Source organism: Barbus barbus (assembly GCF_936440315.1).
Source record: "Barbus barbus genome assembly, chromosome: 15".
Classification (NCBI taxonomy): domain Eukaryota; kingdom Metazoa; phylum Chordata; class Actinopteri; order Cypriniformes; family Cyprinidae; genus Barbus; species Barbus barbus.
In genome coordinates this window covers 19,662,626-19,678,754 of record NC_136743.1, presented here as the reverse complement: position 1 = coordinate 19,678,754, position 16,129 = coordinate 19,662,626, and the positions used below count along the sequence as shown (strand labels likewise).

Below are 16,129 nucleotides of genomic sequence, written 5' to 3'. Positions count from 1 at the left end.
ATTTAACTATTAATAGTGCACAAATTGTGTTTACCCTACAGAATACAAACATGCAAACATTTGATAATTTATTGGTATTTACAGTTTATTTCAACTGTTGTAAAGTAGAGGGACACCACTTGCCACCACAAATGAAGAATGACCCAAATAATATGTGACCCTGGACCACAAAACCAGTCATAAGGATTGAGATTTATACATCACAAGAGTTGAAAAAATAAGCTTTCCATTGATGTATGGTTTGTTATGAAAGGACAATATTTGGCCGAGATACATTTGAAAATCTGGAATCTGAGGGTAAAAAAAAAAAAAAATCAAAATATTGAGAAAATCGCCTTTAAATTTGTCCAAATGAAGTTCTTAGCAATGCATATTACTAATCAAAAAATAAGTTTTGATATATTTACAGTAGGAAATTTACACAATATCTTCATGGAACATGATCTTTACTTAATATCCTAATGATTTTTGGCATAAAAGAAAAATCTATAATTTTGACCCATACAGTGTACTTTTAGCTATTGCTACAAATATACCCCAGCGACTTAAGACTGGTTTTGTGCTCCAGGGTCACATATGTTTAAAATAAACTAGTGAGTGGTAACTATATTACAATTTTGTGAAATGAGTAAACATTTTGCTAAAATGCCCTAGTCCTCATAACGATGATAAAATCTTGTTTAATGCTAAAACATTGACTGATTATTACTGTCCTCTTTTTTTAAGAGCTGCTTTAAAGCACAATTGAATTTTGTTTGCATTATTGACATACTATTTTCTTGTTTAACACTGTAAAGCTGCTTTGACACAATCTGTATTATATAAAGCTCAATATAAATAAACCTTCAGCTGGAGTATTGACTTATATTACATTGAGACAATCACGTTACATGACACTTACTTACAAATTTTGATTAATATATTGGAATATTCTTATGCATGTAAATGTAGTGAGTGAGATACCAAATCTATCTTCTGTTCTTCTGCACAATCTTGAATCTTTCTGTGTGTGTTAAGTTCTAGTATCAGAGCCAGCTGTGAAATACTGCTCAGAGAGCGTGGCTCCATACCTGACCTCAATCCTGGAGGAGCTGATGGGTCTGGTCAGCACAGGCTTCCAGGCCGTGAGGCTGCTGCTGGAGGACGAGCTGACCCGAATCTGCAAGGATTTCCCTCAGGGGGGAGTCACAGAGGAACTTCAGAGCGTAAGAGAGCATTTATTTATACATTATAATACAGCATTTTGGCACAAGTGCTTAAAATTAATATTTATCTGCTGATTTCAACATTTAGCCAAGGCTACATTACACAACACAAAGCAAATCAGGTCATTTTTTCCATTGGGAGCAGAGTGAAGTGTTGGACGCGATTAGATCATGTTGGAATAACATGAGATCATCTGAACTCAGACTCCCTTGAGTTGTCATGAGTCATGCCTGTCTGTTCGTAGGCTTTGCAGCAGGTGGGTCGTGACCGGATGGAGGACTGTTACCAGCATGTGAACGTCTTGAAGGAACAGCTCCAGGAACTTCGCAACCGCTTCAAGTTCTCCAACTCGACACAATTAGTTCACTGCACCCAGAGTCAAATGCAGCAGGTGGGCATCATCTGCAGCTTTTAGAGTGACTGGGCGTTGTTAGACTTGGTGGGGCTTTTGTTTTATGTTCATGTAATGAAATACTTCATCTGGCATTCTGACTGAAGTGTAATTGCATAAATCTTTTCACATTTTTTCAGACCTTAGTAGTGGATATATGCAACTACTGGAATCATATATGTCATATAGACTGCTCCACCAAAAATGAAGTCAATGGAGAGCATTGCCTCATCTTGTCATGAACTTTGGTTCCCTCTACAGGTCATGGGAAAATAAATGAACTGTGGCATGCCTGTTATTTCTTCCACTCTTTTTAGTTGATGGAGAATGCTGTGTACACATTTGAGCTCCTGCTTCAGTCTGCCTTAAAGGACAAACCTGACAAACAGGCCTCAGTCATGGAGAAAGCTAAGCTGCGTGTCCTCAAGGTTGGCTTTGCCCACATTTACAAAGTGTAAACAATCAGCAGTACACCATTTTGACAATAGAATGAGTCTAATGAATTTGACAATCATTATGGAATCTTTTGCTTTCCACTGTAGCAATTTGACTACGACAGCAGCACAGTAAGGAAGAAGATTTTCCAAGAGGCCCTGGTTGACATCACTCTGCCAGCCATCAAGAGAAACCTGGCTCCTGCCTGCAAAACTGTACGCAAGTGTTTTTTTGTTTTTTTAAATTGAACATTTAACAAAATGCATGATGATGAGTTATTCTAGCAAGCTCTGTTTCTCTGATTAAATTAATGGAATGGAAATTGTAAAGTATTTAATATTTCTGGTTTATTTTAATGTTTATTTCTGGGATAGTTCACCCCAAAATGAAAATTCTGTCATAAATTACCTATAAATTCTGTTATAAATCACCCTCATGTTGTTCCAAACCTGTAAGACCTTTGTTTATCTTCGGAACACAAATTAAGATATTTTTGATGAAATCCGGGAGCTGTCTGACCCTGCATAGAGGCAACATAACTACCATGTTCAAGGCCCAGAAAGAGAATAAACTGTTGAATGAAGTTGTTTTTTTTGTTTTCTTTGTGCACAAAAAGTATTCTCGTAGCTTCATAAAATGAAGGTTGAACCACTGATGTCACATGGACTATTTTAACCATGATCTCCTTACTACCTTTCTGAGCCTTGAATGCGTCAGTTGCGTTGCTGTCAATGTAGGGTCAGAGAGCTTTCAGATTTCATCAAAAATATCTTGATTTGTGTTCCAAAGATGAACGAAGGTCTTACGGATTTGGAACAACATGAGGGTGAGTAATTAATGACAGAATTTTCATTTTAGGTTGAACTAACCCTTTAACTATATTCTAAACAACAATACTAAACAAAAATATGGCAATATATTCATTACTTGTTAAGTACTACTGACAAAACAATGTGTGTATCTTAAAAATATATTTTTTTATAGTCATTCATTCGGTTATCAGACTGTACTGGCTTTGCTTTATGTGTTTATTTCACTAAAAACAACCAACACATTTGAGCCGTTTGTTCGGGAATTGGACTTTGCCGGCAGCACTGTATGTGTTTGATTCACTAAAAAAGAGCCAGTTCATTAGAGTCAATCATTCAGCAATCAGACTCAATTAGTAAAATTTTACAGCACTGTAAACACTATCAGGAAACTCTTTCAAGATACTGTAATACGGAATTCTGTCCACGTTTGGGTTTCTGTCTTTGCTGACAGTAATATGATGTGTTTGTGCAAATGAATGCATTTGGCAATGGTCAGCCTGTCACGATTTTGTCTGATCTTCTTGCACAAATGCAGTGGTGATTAGTCACCACTTTCAGTTAGGGGTAGTTTTGTGTGAAATGTTCCCTGAATTTGTTTCTCTTTTTGCAGGAGCTTCAGAATTTTGAACAGTTCGTCTTTGCCGATTACACAAACTTTGTTCAAGTGGAGAATGTCTACGAGAACATACTGCTCAACCTTTTGAATAATGAAGTTAACAAAGGTAAACTTTGTTTTGAGTGTCTGAGACATATGAATAACTTCAAAATACCAACATCAACATATTTGTTAATATTTTTGCTGTACAGTGGTGAAGGAGGCAGCCAGTCTGAAGAAGAACAACCTGTTTGCTGACAGTACTGACCTGCAGTGTGTTAGTCAAAGCAGCCTGGCCGACAGCCGCACGCCACCCCTCTCTGCCCCCTCCAGCCCACCACAGGTATTGGCCTCTGTGGCTTTCTCTCAACAAGCAGAGCAGAAGATCACCTCTCCATCAAGAGGATTCGTCAGCGAAGACACCCATCAGACACACAATGCTTCAATCATTCCTACAGTGAAGATTACAGTATCTTCTCCAGAACCTACATCACCATTAAATGTTTCTGAAACAACTCAACCAACATTACCTAATAATTCATCACCCATTCCAGAGGTCTCAGAGACTGAAGTGTCCTCAACCAAACCAGAAACCATCTTATCTGCAGAAGATTCATCTTCACAACCAGAGACACCTTCTTCTAAAGAGAAGGATGAAATTACAGAAGGATCTTCTGTTAGCACAGACCAAGCAGTCTATCCCAACTCAACAGCGGAAGAAACTCCTGTTCCTCTCGTTATCGCCTCTGAAACCCTAAATGTGGAAGCAGATGAAGAAAGTGAAAGTGTAAGTCCTCCTAAGTCTGAAATCAAAGAGGAATCTGTACATATCGTCCAACCTGACGTTAACCTGACAATCAATGCTGAGGTTCTCCCAGACGTATGTGTTGAAGACACTGCTGTGGATGCCAGTGTTTCTGATGAGCACGTTGTTGTGGATAACAAGGCATGTGAGGCAGCACCTTCTAGTGATGAGAATAGAAATGAAACACAAGACAGGCCTGCTGTGGATGCTTCTCCTCCTCTCCACACGGTTCCTGATGGTCTGGTAGGGGGTGCTGTTGCTTTAACATCAGATCCGGAGAACCAGATTAGCCCTGTGAGCACAGATTCCCAGGAAGAGACTGCTGACAGTGTGCAGGCTATCAGAAATCTCATCATGGAGGTCATCGAGGTAGAGGATGTAGTGAGACCTTGTGCTGAAAACCAGCCTTAAAACGGTTTAAATTATGTTCTGGTGTGTTTTTATCAACTATACCAACAGTGTTTGCATTTAATATTTTCTTTTTTTTAGTTACATCATTTTTTATACACATTTTCTATTTTCAGTAATAATCTAAATATTGAAATTTTTTATGAATTTGTAAAAAATAATTTGACTCGCATAGAAACCAAGTGACTATGTAAACAGAATTCTTTTTGTAACACTTTATCTTATAACATATTAACAAAAAACTATATACATATGCATATAAATGATTAAATATATATACAGAGGGCTGTTTGTACTTGCACAGTATTTTCAATACTTAATTTTAACGTTAATTTTTTTTTTAAATGTGAGGAAAATTAAATGACCAAAAAAATAAATAGAAACTCTACATTTTTAGATGGTACACAAATGTTTTTTGGTGGACTAATTTATTAATGTGTAGTGCTGGTTTGTACAGACAACTCATTCTTTAGAGTAAATAACGAGATCACTAAACAATTATTTTGTACCATGCTGTAGATTTTCTGAAAATGAGACACAGTACCTTTGTACATAAGATCACAGTAAGAGTCTGTTAAATAAATTTCCACAAAACAGAGACAATTTATCAGTGCATCGTTTTATTTCTTCTGTTTGCATTTAAGGTCAATTCACATTAATTTGTCAAACTCACAGGATCATTATAGCAGCAAAGGCCAAGATGTTAGGAGGCACATTTTGTGTCTGGAAATATAGAGTGGTCCTGAATTCATTGCGATAAATTAAAATTAAATTACAGTAAAATGAGACTTAAAAATGAACAGACACATGCTACATCTTAATCAGAAACATAACCAAATTAAAACAGCATAAAATAGTACCAGAGGCAGCATTTAGCACCTTACTGTTATAAGACTCAACCATTTTCACAGCAATGAGCCCTGGACATTATTAGGTAGATAATTCATAAATATCTATCTATAAATAGAGGAATAATACCTCCTTATATAAGCTTACAGACACAGTATATAGTTTTGTTATACATGACAATTAGTGCAAGATATTTTGAATAAAGTGAGTGATGCTACATCATTATGAAGCCGTTAATGAAGTTTATGCATTTATGCAGTCAACTCTGGTTAATGAGAACAGGATAAATCGGTAACATTTTAGCTGATTATTATTTAGTGATTATGAAGATGAGAACAGATTCATTCCAGTTCAATGACTATACTGTATACTATTAAAGTGCACTCCTTAAAACCTAAAAAAAAAACATAAAATGTATAAATAAAGACTATTTTGAAACTAAAATCTAACTCCAGTCATTAATAAGTCAGTTGTTTTACTGGTAGAAGCATGACGCAAATTAAATTGTAACCTGTATGTCTCTAAAATCGTAAGATTAAGACATCTTAAACCTAAATTAAGCCACCTGAACTACAGCACTTCATAATATCCTTCATAAATAATACATTATATAAGATAATGTAATGGACACAAATAATCTGTTCAGCATGATTACACAAAGCCTAACATATTTGCACACATTCAAACAATGAGAAAAGTCCATTTATAACTTATATAAACATTTGAATATAAAATAAGATTTTACATATTTGAATGCACATGAACTACTGATCTTTTTGTTAATGAATAATTAAAAATTATTATAAAGCATCACCAAGCATTTTACTGGGGTCTCGCTATTAAACCTGGCTTTAAATCCAAGGGTGGGCTCGCATTTTCTGGAAGAGATTGGTTGGTTTGAGCGTTTGAGTTTTCTAGGAGATAGTCATGGTCTTGTAGTGAACGGCGAGATGGCATTATGCAGCAGCTCCATCAGGTGGATCCATAGCCGTGGAAGAACGGCTCGTCAGGACGAAAGCCGTAGGCAGTGGCAGGACGTCCGTCGGCTCCATTGCTGAAGAAAGATGTGAATCAAGTGAGCATAAACTCTGTTGATCAGGTTACCTCTAAGCGGCACTAGATGGCATTCTTTCATATATATTATCATGAGAGATGGCAGAAACAGCATTCAGATTCTGTATTGTCAAATGCTGCCACAAGACATTAATTCATCAAGTGTTTTTGACTAGAACAACTTTATTGTAAATTGTAAAAAACATATATAATTATATAATTTTATATTAACTATAGTTAATAAACATATACATGCATATATACATACAGTGCCCTCCATAAGTATTGGAACAGTAAAGACAAAATTACTCTGTTGGCTGTGGAGTCAAGACATTTACAAATATGATTAAAAGATGAATATGAGACAAAACTACAGAATGTCACATTTTATTATTGGGTGATTCAACACATAGATGTTTTACCAGCTAAGAAGTTCAGCACTTTTGAACTTTTTGATCTCATCTGATGTGAGCATAAGTATTGGAACAGTTGCCTCACAGGTCTTTCTAAGTGATCAGCTGTGTCCTGTTGCATTAATTCTTCAGTTATTAAAAGCAGGGAATGTGTCGTATCAGTTAAAACCATTACTTCTGCATTCTGAATCTTGCATTCAATGATGACACACAAACCAGGATGAAGATGAGGGAGCTGACTTTGAGAGAAAAGCAAGCAATTTGGATGCTAAAAGAAAAGAGGAAATCAATTAGAGCTCTAGCAAAAACAAAGGGCATGGAGAAATCAAGAGTTTGGAAACCACCAGCGACACCAGCAACCAACAACGACCTGATCGGCTGAGAAAACAACAATAGTTGATGACAGACAAATCATAAAAGCTGTGAAAAAGAATCCTAAAAGACGTGTCTGTAAAATCAAAGCTGGAGTGATGCTCTGACAATCTACTGTCCTCAGGAGACTTTGACACAGAATTACAGATGCTACACAGCAAGATGCAAACCTCTGACCAGCACCAAACATAGAAAGGCAAGATTAGAGTTTGCAAAAAAGCACAAAGGTGAGCAAGAAGAGTTTTGGAACTGTGTTTATGGACCGATGAGACAAAGATGAACCTTTATCTAAGTGATGGGAAAGCAAAAATGTGGTGAAGTGAACTGCAATGATCCCAAGCATACAGCCTGATCTGTAAAGCATGGTGGAGGGGGTGTCATGGCAGGGGCATACATGGCTGCCTCTGGAACAGGCCCTCTCAACTTTACTGATGACTTAATGTATGATGACAGTAGCAGAATGAATTTGGAAGGGTACAAAACCATCTTGCCTACCAATATTCAAGAAAATGCCACCAGATTCATTGAGAAGTGCTTCATATTGCATCAGGACAATGACCCAAAACACCCTGCCAGTTCAGTCAATTAATGTATAAGGGCAAAGAAATGGAAAGTCTTAGATTTAGTCAATCTCCAGATTTAAATCTGATTGAACATGAATTTCACCAGCTGAAGAGGAGAGTAAACGCAGAAACTCCCCAAAACAAGCAACAATTGGAATTGGCTGCATTAAAGGCTGGGAAAAGTATTTCAAAGGATGAGACCAAGAGTCTGGTGATGTCTATGGGTCACAGATACACTGCTGTGATTGTGCGCAAGGGATCTGCAACTAAATAATATCTTTTAATCTTTCATATCTGCCTTATGTTCAACTGTCCCAATACTTATGCTCACATCAATGAGTGGGATGAACTCTAAAAGTGCTGTTCTTTTTATTTGGTAAAACATGTATGTGTTGAAACGGCTAATAATAAAATGTGACATTCTGTAGTTTTGTCTCATATTCATCTTTTAATCATATTTGTAAATGTCTTGACTCCACAGCCAGCAGAGCAATTTTGTCTTTACTGTTCCAATAATTATGGAGGGCACTGTATATCATTATATGTATACACTAAAATCATTATCTAGCTGGCTTTTAAATAGCAAAAATTACTAGTGATTGTTTGAGTTTGAAGCATCAGGCAGAAGAAATTAGCCACACGAGTAACATTTTATAATGTATCCCAGTTTTTTTTTTTTTTAAAGGTTTATAAATGTGCATATGAATTAATAGCAGTATATGTTTTCAGCTCTTATGTCAGCTGTACAAACTTATTTTATTTAATTGAGACAAAATTTATTTTCTCACATACACAGATATGTTATAAAAAAAATAAATAATAAAATGTATCAATTTCTGTGGTAGTGGTCCAAGCACACTGGACACATTTCATAACCTGACACCAATAATAACTGGTCATTAAAATGGTTAAATAAGTGAACACAAATAATATAATAAATTACTGCACTAACTATATACTTCAACAAGATATCGCATAACAAGAATCAACCAACAATTAGTTTTGTTGGTGGATTCTTGTTCTGTGATCTCTTGTTGAAGTATATTGTGTTAGTGCATTAATTTATTATATTCTGAGTTGACGATGTGACATAAAAAAATTAATCTATTATATGAGTATAAAATGAAAACTGCACGCTTCCTCAAACTTTTACCTGCTGTCCAAGATACCACAATATGGTATGGGCTGCATACTCTCCCACATAAGACTGCCAAATGTCAAGATTTCAATTCAGTGAGCTCTGCATGCTAGTGTAAGCATTACCTCTTAAGCCTTTATACTAGTTTAACATTCTGCATATTACTGGCCACTGACTATGTACAATACAGACTGCGATATGTACAGTGTATGTCGAGGGACAAAATTGTTTTTTACAAAATATGTATTAAATATTCAAATAGTCCCAACATTTTTACATTATTCATGTAAATCTGATGAATTTAGTATTAAAACAAAGAAACAAACTAAGAATTTAACAGTGCAGAAGTGAGAGTAAAACAGCAGATGTGACACTTGCACCTCGACAAGCGTTTACACTACTTCAGGATGCAGAGAGCCAAAAAAGATCTGCGGTTCTAGAAACAAATTGGCCGTTGGCTCGGTCTGCCTCCCTCTAAAACAACAGGTTCAAGCCTACAGCTTTTAAATTATGAGCTGTTTGCTTTGCCCCTATGTGCCCACATTACATTGTGTTGTTTTTAACCTCATACGACCTCCAGTAATCAAACACAGCTCCTCTTAGCACCCCGACTCACACACTCTGCTGTCTAAAATATGTCTTTTTCCTATTGGCCTGCCAGATCTGTCAGGCTGAATTTGAACAGCGGGTAAGAGGGATTCATGTGTGGGTCGACGCCACTTGTAGGTGCTCCGAGCCTCTGTTTTTGACTCCAACACCTAAATTTTACCTCAGCACTTGGCCTTTCCTTGAAAGCAAGTTCTTTAGCAAGAAATGCAGGCTTCCAGAGTTTGGTATAATCATCTACAGAGGGTTTTATTGCTGTTTTATTGCGTTAAGTGAAGTGACATACTGCCAAGTATGGTGACCCATACATACTCGGAATTCGTGCTCTGCCAATGTGCACACACACACAGCAGTGAACACACACACACACACACACCGTGAACACACACCCGGAGCAGTGGGCAGCCATTTATGCTGCGGCGCCCGGGGAGCAGTTGGGGGTTCGGTGCCTTGCTCAAGGGTACCTCAGTCGTGGTATTGAGGGTGGAGAGAGCGCTGAAGCGCTGCCCCCACCTACAATCCCTGCCGGCCCGAGACTCGAACCCGCAACCTTTGGATTACGAGTCTGACTTTCTAATATCATATCATTAATTACGGGATGATATTAACGCCCGGAAATGACATGATGAACCCAGTCTGATAAATAAATGAATATTAATGGGAATTTATTCTACGATTTATTTCCACGACTGACCTGGCCTGTGATCCATAGCGAGCACATTCCTGTCCAATTATGAGGCAGCCTGTCACCTCTTCCTGCACGGGGCTTCAAAACAGGGCAATAAAAGCTGAGTGGGGATGGGACTGACAGCTCATAGGGAGCCAGGTCAGCCCTGACGTTCTGGGAGGGGAAACGGCCAAAGGTGCCCATAAAAAAAGGCCCTTTTAACCAGACATTGTTTCATAGCTCAGAAGAGTGTTTCGGGTCTCGGCTCTTTTATAAAAGGCCGTTTCTCCTTTTTTTCCCCCCAAGTTGTTCTCCAGCCCACGCTTTGATCTCCCGTTCCTGTCACTTCTCCAGTTACATGCCCTACTTTGGCTGTGTCAAATCAACACCACCCCCTTTCTTCCCCTTCCTTTGCCTGATTGCGTCTCCACATCCCTGTTTTCTATTTTCCTCCTGTGTTCTCATCCAAGCTCCCCAAGGCTTTAGGGACACGCAGCGCAGCGCACACGGCTTGAATAAAGGCGGATTTGTCAGTCTGATGCATGCACACAAAAGACACGCACAGAGAACTGGTTTTCCTAGAGGACATCAGAAGCCCATCTGCAGACAGTGTGTCCCCCTCGCGCTCAGAGTGACCGGTTTTAGCTCGATTCAGCACCTCATCTGTCTTCATTCTCAATCTCTAGGGGTGGGAATCAACAGGATCTGGTGATTATTATATGGGTATCTAGGATGCAGTGCGATAATACTATGTACAGTTATTGAAATATATTGTGATCTTGTACTCGCTTGTTTCTCTTTCATCTGTACTGGATTTGTACTTTGAACAATCACCACAAAAATCCCAAAGCATTCTATATTATGCATATATTACTCATACCCTTTACATTTTTATGCCTTATTTTTTACTTTTATCCAAAGAGGCATAAATTGCCTTAAAGATTTGAGGCCAGTAAGATTTTTGGTGATTTCAAACATACCTTGAACTTGAAGAATTAATCCTCTTAAACATGATCCTTCAGAAATCATTCTAATAAGCTGATTTGGTGCTCAAGAAACATTATTTCTTCTTCTTATATATTGTTCAAAATCACTTCAATGGTGCTGCTCAATATTTTTGTGGAAACCTTATTACATTTGTCCAGTATTCTTTGATTAAATATTTATTTATTTATTTTTAAATGTAACAATACACGGTAAATGTCTTTACTGTCAACTTTGATCAATTTAATGTGTCCTTGCTGAATAAAAGTATTAATTTCTTCAAAACAAATAAACATCTTATTTATCTTACTAACTTTTGAACAGCAGAATATGTAAAAAAATTGTGTTGTCATCTAATGATCATCATATTGCTTAGTTTTGATCATTATTAAATTCTGCCATACAAAGCACGCAAATGACTTTAGTCACGCAACCATCTGGATTTTATATACACATAAATTAAAGAATGAAACTGTCATTAAATGTGTTACAAAACAATCTCATGTACGTCACACTGCCTGAACTGCACTGCTTTACATACGTACAACTGTCAATTTTTGATATGGCTGTACTATTTTAGTACCGATATTCCATGGGAATCATGATGGACCACTCGAGTTAATCAAATACCTGTCTCTCAGGTTGGCTCGTGAAGTAAACCACTCCAAAAGGCCTGCGTTCACACACATCGTTTCACAAGCATCTTAAGTAAAGACTGAAACTCTATTTGATTATTATGGTAACCTCTGTCACTCAGAGCTGCCCACTCAAATTAAACCATTCATCCCAGGACCCTAATGTTGGCCCCCAACCCTCGGTGTATATTTGAAATGTATCGCTTTACAAAGAGCTGCTGGTGAACTCGCCCCTCCATCTGGATCCCCGCTTCTATCCTCACCCACATGACAGCCCAGCGGCACTCAGCGCCCCAGCCGTCAGTCTGCAAAGTGCCCAAATCCCCACCCAGCCAAAACAAACAGGCCAACGAGAATCGCATTCTCCATACAAAGCACACGGTGCATAATAAACATGTCCAGTGGAATAGATCGCATCAAGTACGCTTAGGGTAAGTTTAGACTACAAGAGTAAGTATGTACTATCAGAGCTGCATATCGAACACAAGTGGGGGATCCCTTTCCTCACAGATCAGCTCTTTGACAGGCTTAGAGAGTCAACGTGAGCACAAGATTGGATGGAGAGGTGAAATGTTATTTCATCTGTACTCATGTGTGTGTGTGTGTGTTTGTAGAGGAATGTGGATAATATATTTGGCTGCATGGTACTTGAAAGGCAAGTTTATTTTTGGGCCAAAAGAGTATCGTTGACAGAGAGAAAGAGAATGTCAGACAGAGTAGAGACAGGGGAATATTGCCTGGCGCTTTGTTGAACAGCTGTGATCATACTGTCCAAATGATTAAAAGAAAATTACAAAAGTTAAAGATGTAGAAGATTTAAAAACGCTGTTTTATGAATACCCAAAAACCAAACTGGTGTGAGAAAACAAGTCCAGTAACAATGGCCTGATGGTCTAGGGCCTGTGCGACAAACAGATTGTGACTTGCTGTTTTCAATATAGTACATGTTTGTGTTATTATGCCTCGCAAACTGCGTGGATTTTTGTGATGTATTAAAGATTGTTGTTGAATTATACTGATATAAGTACATTACTGATGTAATATTATCTGTACTGTAGATCGCTAACATTAGGATGACTTGTAAGAGTACTGGAAGCATCACTTAGAACTGGACCAATGTTATGAACACATCAGCAGTGTTTCATATGCCAGTGTTTTCTAGCAAAAGTCTTATTTCGATGTATGGCTATTATGGATTTTTTTTTCTTTTTTAAGAATAACCTTTAACAAAAAAGTAACAAAAAATATAAGTACTTAAAAAATATGAACTACTGGTTGGTATTTGCAGCCTAAGACAGCAACTATACGAATGCAAACGGCCTGAGTTGTAGAAAACACAAGCTTGAGAAAGATTTCCTAGAAGATGCCAGGACGGGAAAAATATTTGATTTTGTCCCCTGAAGGCCAGTTCTGTTATCACAGTTTTTTTGAACGGTTTCTTCATAATCAGTTTTACATAACCATTTTTGACTTCTTTTTACCCTAATGTCATTTAAAATCTGTATGACTTTCTTTTTTTTTGTGCAACATGAAAGAAGATATTTTGAGAAATGTAAATAAATGTAATTTTTTTTTTCAAAAATGCAAGTCGATGCGCTCCAGTATTGTTCCCAACGTTCTTTTGTGAGATAAAAACGAAGAAAAAGAAGCAAGTCACAGGTTTGGAAAGACATGAGGATGAGTGATGAATGTATGAATGAATTTAATTTTCAGGTGAAGTACCTCTTTAAGACTTCTTTATGTAAATAAGCACCATTATGATTGGCTTGCCTTCAACATTATGCATTAATATGCAAGCCATATGTGCTCATGGATGTGACATCATTAAGTACTCTAAACTACTTTTAACTCAAGGCGAAACAAAATGGGTCACAGTCACAACACAATGTGGCAAAGGGATTTTCTTAGTAAAAACTTGTTTTTATAATTCTTTTAGTTAACTGGTATATCAGTTTTTTTTAACATATGTATTTAATGCAAGGGAAGCTGATGAGGGTAACAGCTGCTCACTCACCAGGCGCTGAAGTCTCCATTCTGAGAGTGGAACTGGCTGTAGAAGTCTGGACTGAGGCCTGGCTCTGGGGCCATCATACCGTCTGCACACACACACACACACAGAGTATATAGAGCAAACAAACGTATGAGACAGCGACCCAGCAGAGCCACTTCCACCCAGCAGCTCTCCTCATTTATCTTCCTGACAACCTCTCACTACGACAAGCCTTTGATGACACTAACTCGACGGACGATCAAGCCAAAATACAGCATTACAATCCCCATGCAAAAATCTGGAAATCTAAATGTAAGGTTTTAAGTTTCTGTGTCTGTCAAGTTGTGGCACAGGATCTCAATCAAGCTGTGTTAGCAGACAAGAAAACACTGACTGTCTTTCGTGGTCTCAGCCATGAGGGATGTTTGGGGTGTATGTGTGATTTCTAACCAGTGCTGTAGAAGAGATCAGGCTGCTCCAGAGCATCCGGGTCATCTCCGTACAGATAGGGCTCAGCGTCCTCCATCTGTCTGCTTTCTACCATCTCCAGCCACTGTGAGTTATGCCAGCGAAACTTCTCACTTTGGATCTTCTTCCCCCACTCTTCATCATACTCCTTTGCAGAACACACACAAACATGTATATTTATTCGCCTGAGATGCGTTACTACCCTCTAACCTAAATTATACCACACAGCTGTGCAAATTTATACATTTCAAGTTGTCAAAACAGCAATGCCACTCTATATCTCAGTGCCAGCTCTACTTGAACTCACCACAAGAGATTTCCAGTGAGTGAGAGGGTCCCAAACACTGTCATACCTGGCAATCTACCATTTACCGTTGCGCAGACTTCTAACACCGTCCGGACCCTCCGCAGCAGATATATTTCATCCCACAATGAGGGCTTCTGTCTGAGCAGGGTTTTCCCAATAGGCCATGGCTGCTGATGGTGCCACAGAGAAACAGAGCTCTGGTTGAATCCAGTGAAGTCAGTGATTAAAGGTGCAGAGCCCACAGACTGGGTGGAGTGCCACACACAACACACATCTTGACCACAGACGTATGCTTTCTGCCTGGCCTGCACTTTTTGGCGAGATGGGAAATCGGTTGATTTTGTGTTATTGGATTCCTTTGCCAACGCATGTCAAGAGTGTCTACATTAGTCTACCTCAATCTTCATGAACCTCTAATGAAACAGTGCTGAACTAGTGCTCTTCTGAGAGAAGTGTGACTACATAATAGGCCCTCACTTATTTAAGTGCATAAACAATATAAATCAAATCACATATACACTACTGTTTAAAAGTTAGGGGTTGGTAATATGTTTTGTCTTTGAAAGAAGTTTCTTATGCTCAAAAGGGTTGCATTTATTTGAAAAATACAGTAAAAGCTGTAATATTGTGCAATTATATTACAGATTTTTTTGTGCCAAAACTGAATTTCCTGCAGTCATTACTCTAATCTTGATCCTTCAGAAATCATTCTAATATGCTGATTTGGTGCTCAAGAAACATTTCTTATTATTATCAACGTTGAAAACCAGTTGTGGTGCTTAAAGATTGTTGTGAAAACCATGACACATTTTTTTAGGATTCGTTGATGAATAGAAAGTTAAAAAATAATTATTTGAAATAGAAACCTTTTTGAACATTATAAATGTCTTTAAAGGAACTTTTGATCAATTTAATATGTCCTTGCTGAAAAAAAAAAGTGGTTCCTGATTGGGGACCAGCACCGTTTGGAAAAGGAGCTTATTCAACTTTCAAGAGTCATTCTTTACACAATAAATTAAAGTTAACATGAAATCAAAACTGATCTCCGTTACTTTTTATGAGAGTACAATTTTGCCACAACTACCCCTATCAGCATCTGTTTTCACTACCGTTTTAAACAATATAAATGAGTTGAAGGGACCATTGACTGAACAAATATTTATTTTCTAATATATGATTTTTTGTTGGTCTTTCTATTTTACATTGTGTGATGTTTGGGTATATTACTGTTTAGTATTTTTAGACCGAGACGTAACTCGGGGGAGAAGAATTGTTGAATAAATTTTAGTTTTTTGTTTTCTTTGCACACAAAAAGTATTCTCATAGCTTCGCAAAATTGAAGTTGAGCCACTGATGTCACATGGACTGTTTTACCTATGTCCTTACTACGGTTCTGGACCTGGGAACATTACAGTTGCGTTGCTATCTATTG

General features: G+C 37.7%; 2 protein-coding genes across 4 annotated transcripts in view; one reads left to right on the top strand and one right to left on the bottom strand.

Annotated features, from left to right (window-relative positions):
- The window catches only part of LOC306881214 (protein Niban 1-like), a 28,963-nt gene extending 23,661 nt beyond the window's left edge, over positions 1–5,302 (top strand). The window contains exons 9-14 of the mRNA XM_079435193.1: positions 1,018–1,205; positions 1,451–1,597; positions 1,915–2,025; positions 2,140–2,247; positions 3,455–3,566; positions 3,652–5,302. Coding sequence (XP_079291319.1) covers positions 1,018–1,205; positions 1,451–1,597; positions 1,915–2,025; positions 2,140–2,247; positions 3,455–3,566; positions 3,652–4,655 — 1,670 coding nt within the window. The 3' untranslated portion in view covers positions 4,656–5,302. The remainder of the gene's footprint in view (positions 1–1,017; positions 1,206–1,450; positions 1,598–1,914; positions 2,026–2,139; positions 2,248–3,454; positions 3,567–3,651) is intronic.
- The window catches only part of LOC306881215 (kinesin-associated protein 3-like), a 44,313-nt gene continuing 33,437 nt past the window's right edge, over positions 5,254–16,129 (bottom strand). For all 3 annotated transcript variants that reach the window (XM_079435195.1, XM_079435194.1, XM_079435196.1), the window contains exons 18-20: positions 14,373–14,538; positions 13,947–14,028; positions 5,254–6,555 (exon numbers count right to left, since the gene is read on the bottom strand). In XM_079435195.1, the coding sequence (XP_079291321.1) occupies positions 6,474–6,555; positions 13,947–14,028; positions 14,373–14,538 (330 nt within the window). In that variant the 3' untranslated portion in view covers positions 5,254–6,473. The remainder of the gene's footprint in view (positions 6,556–13,946; positions 14,029–14,372; positions 14,539–16,129) is intronic.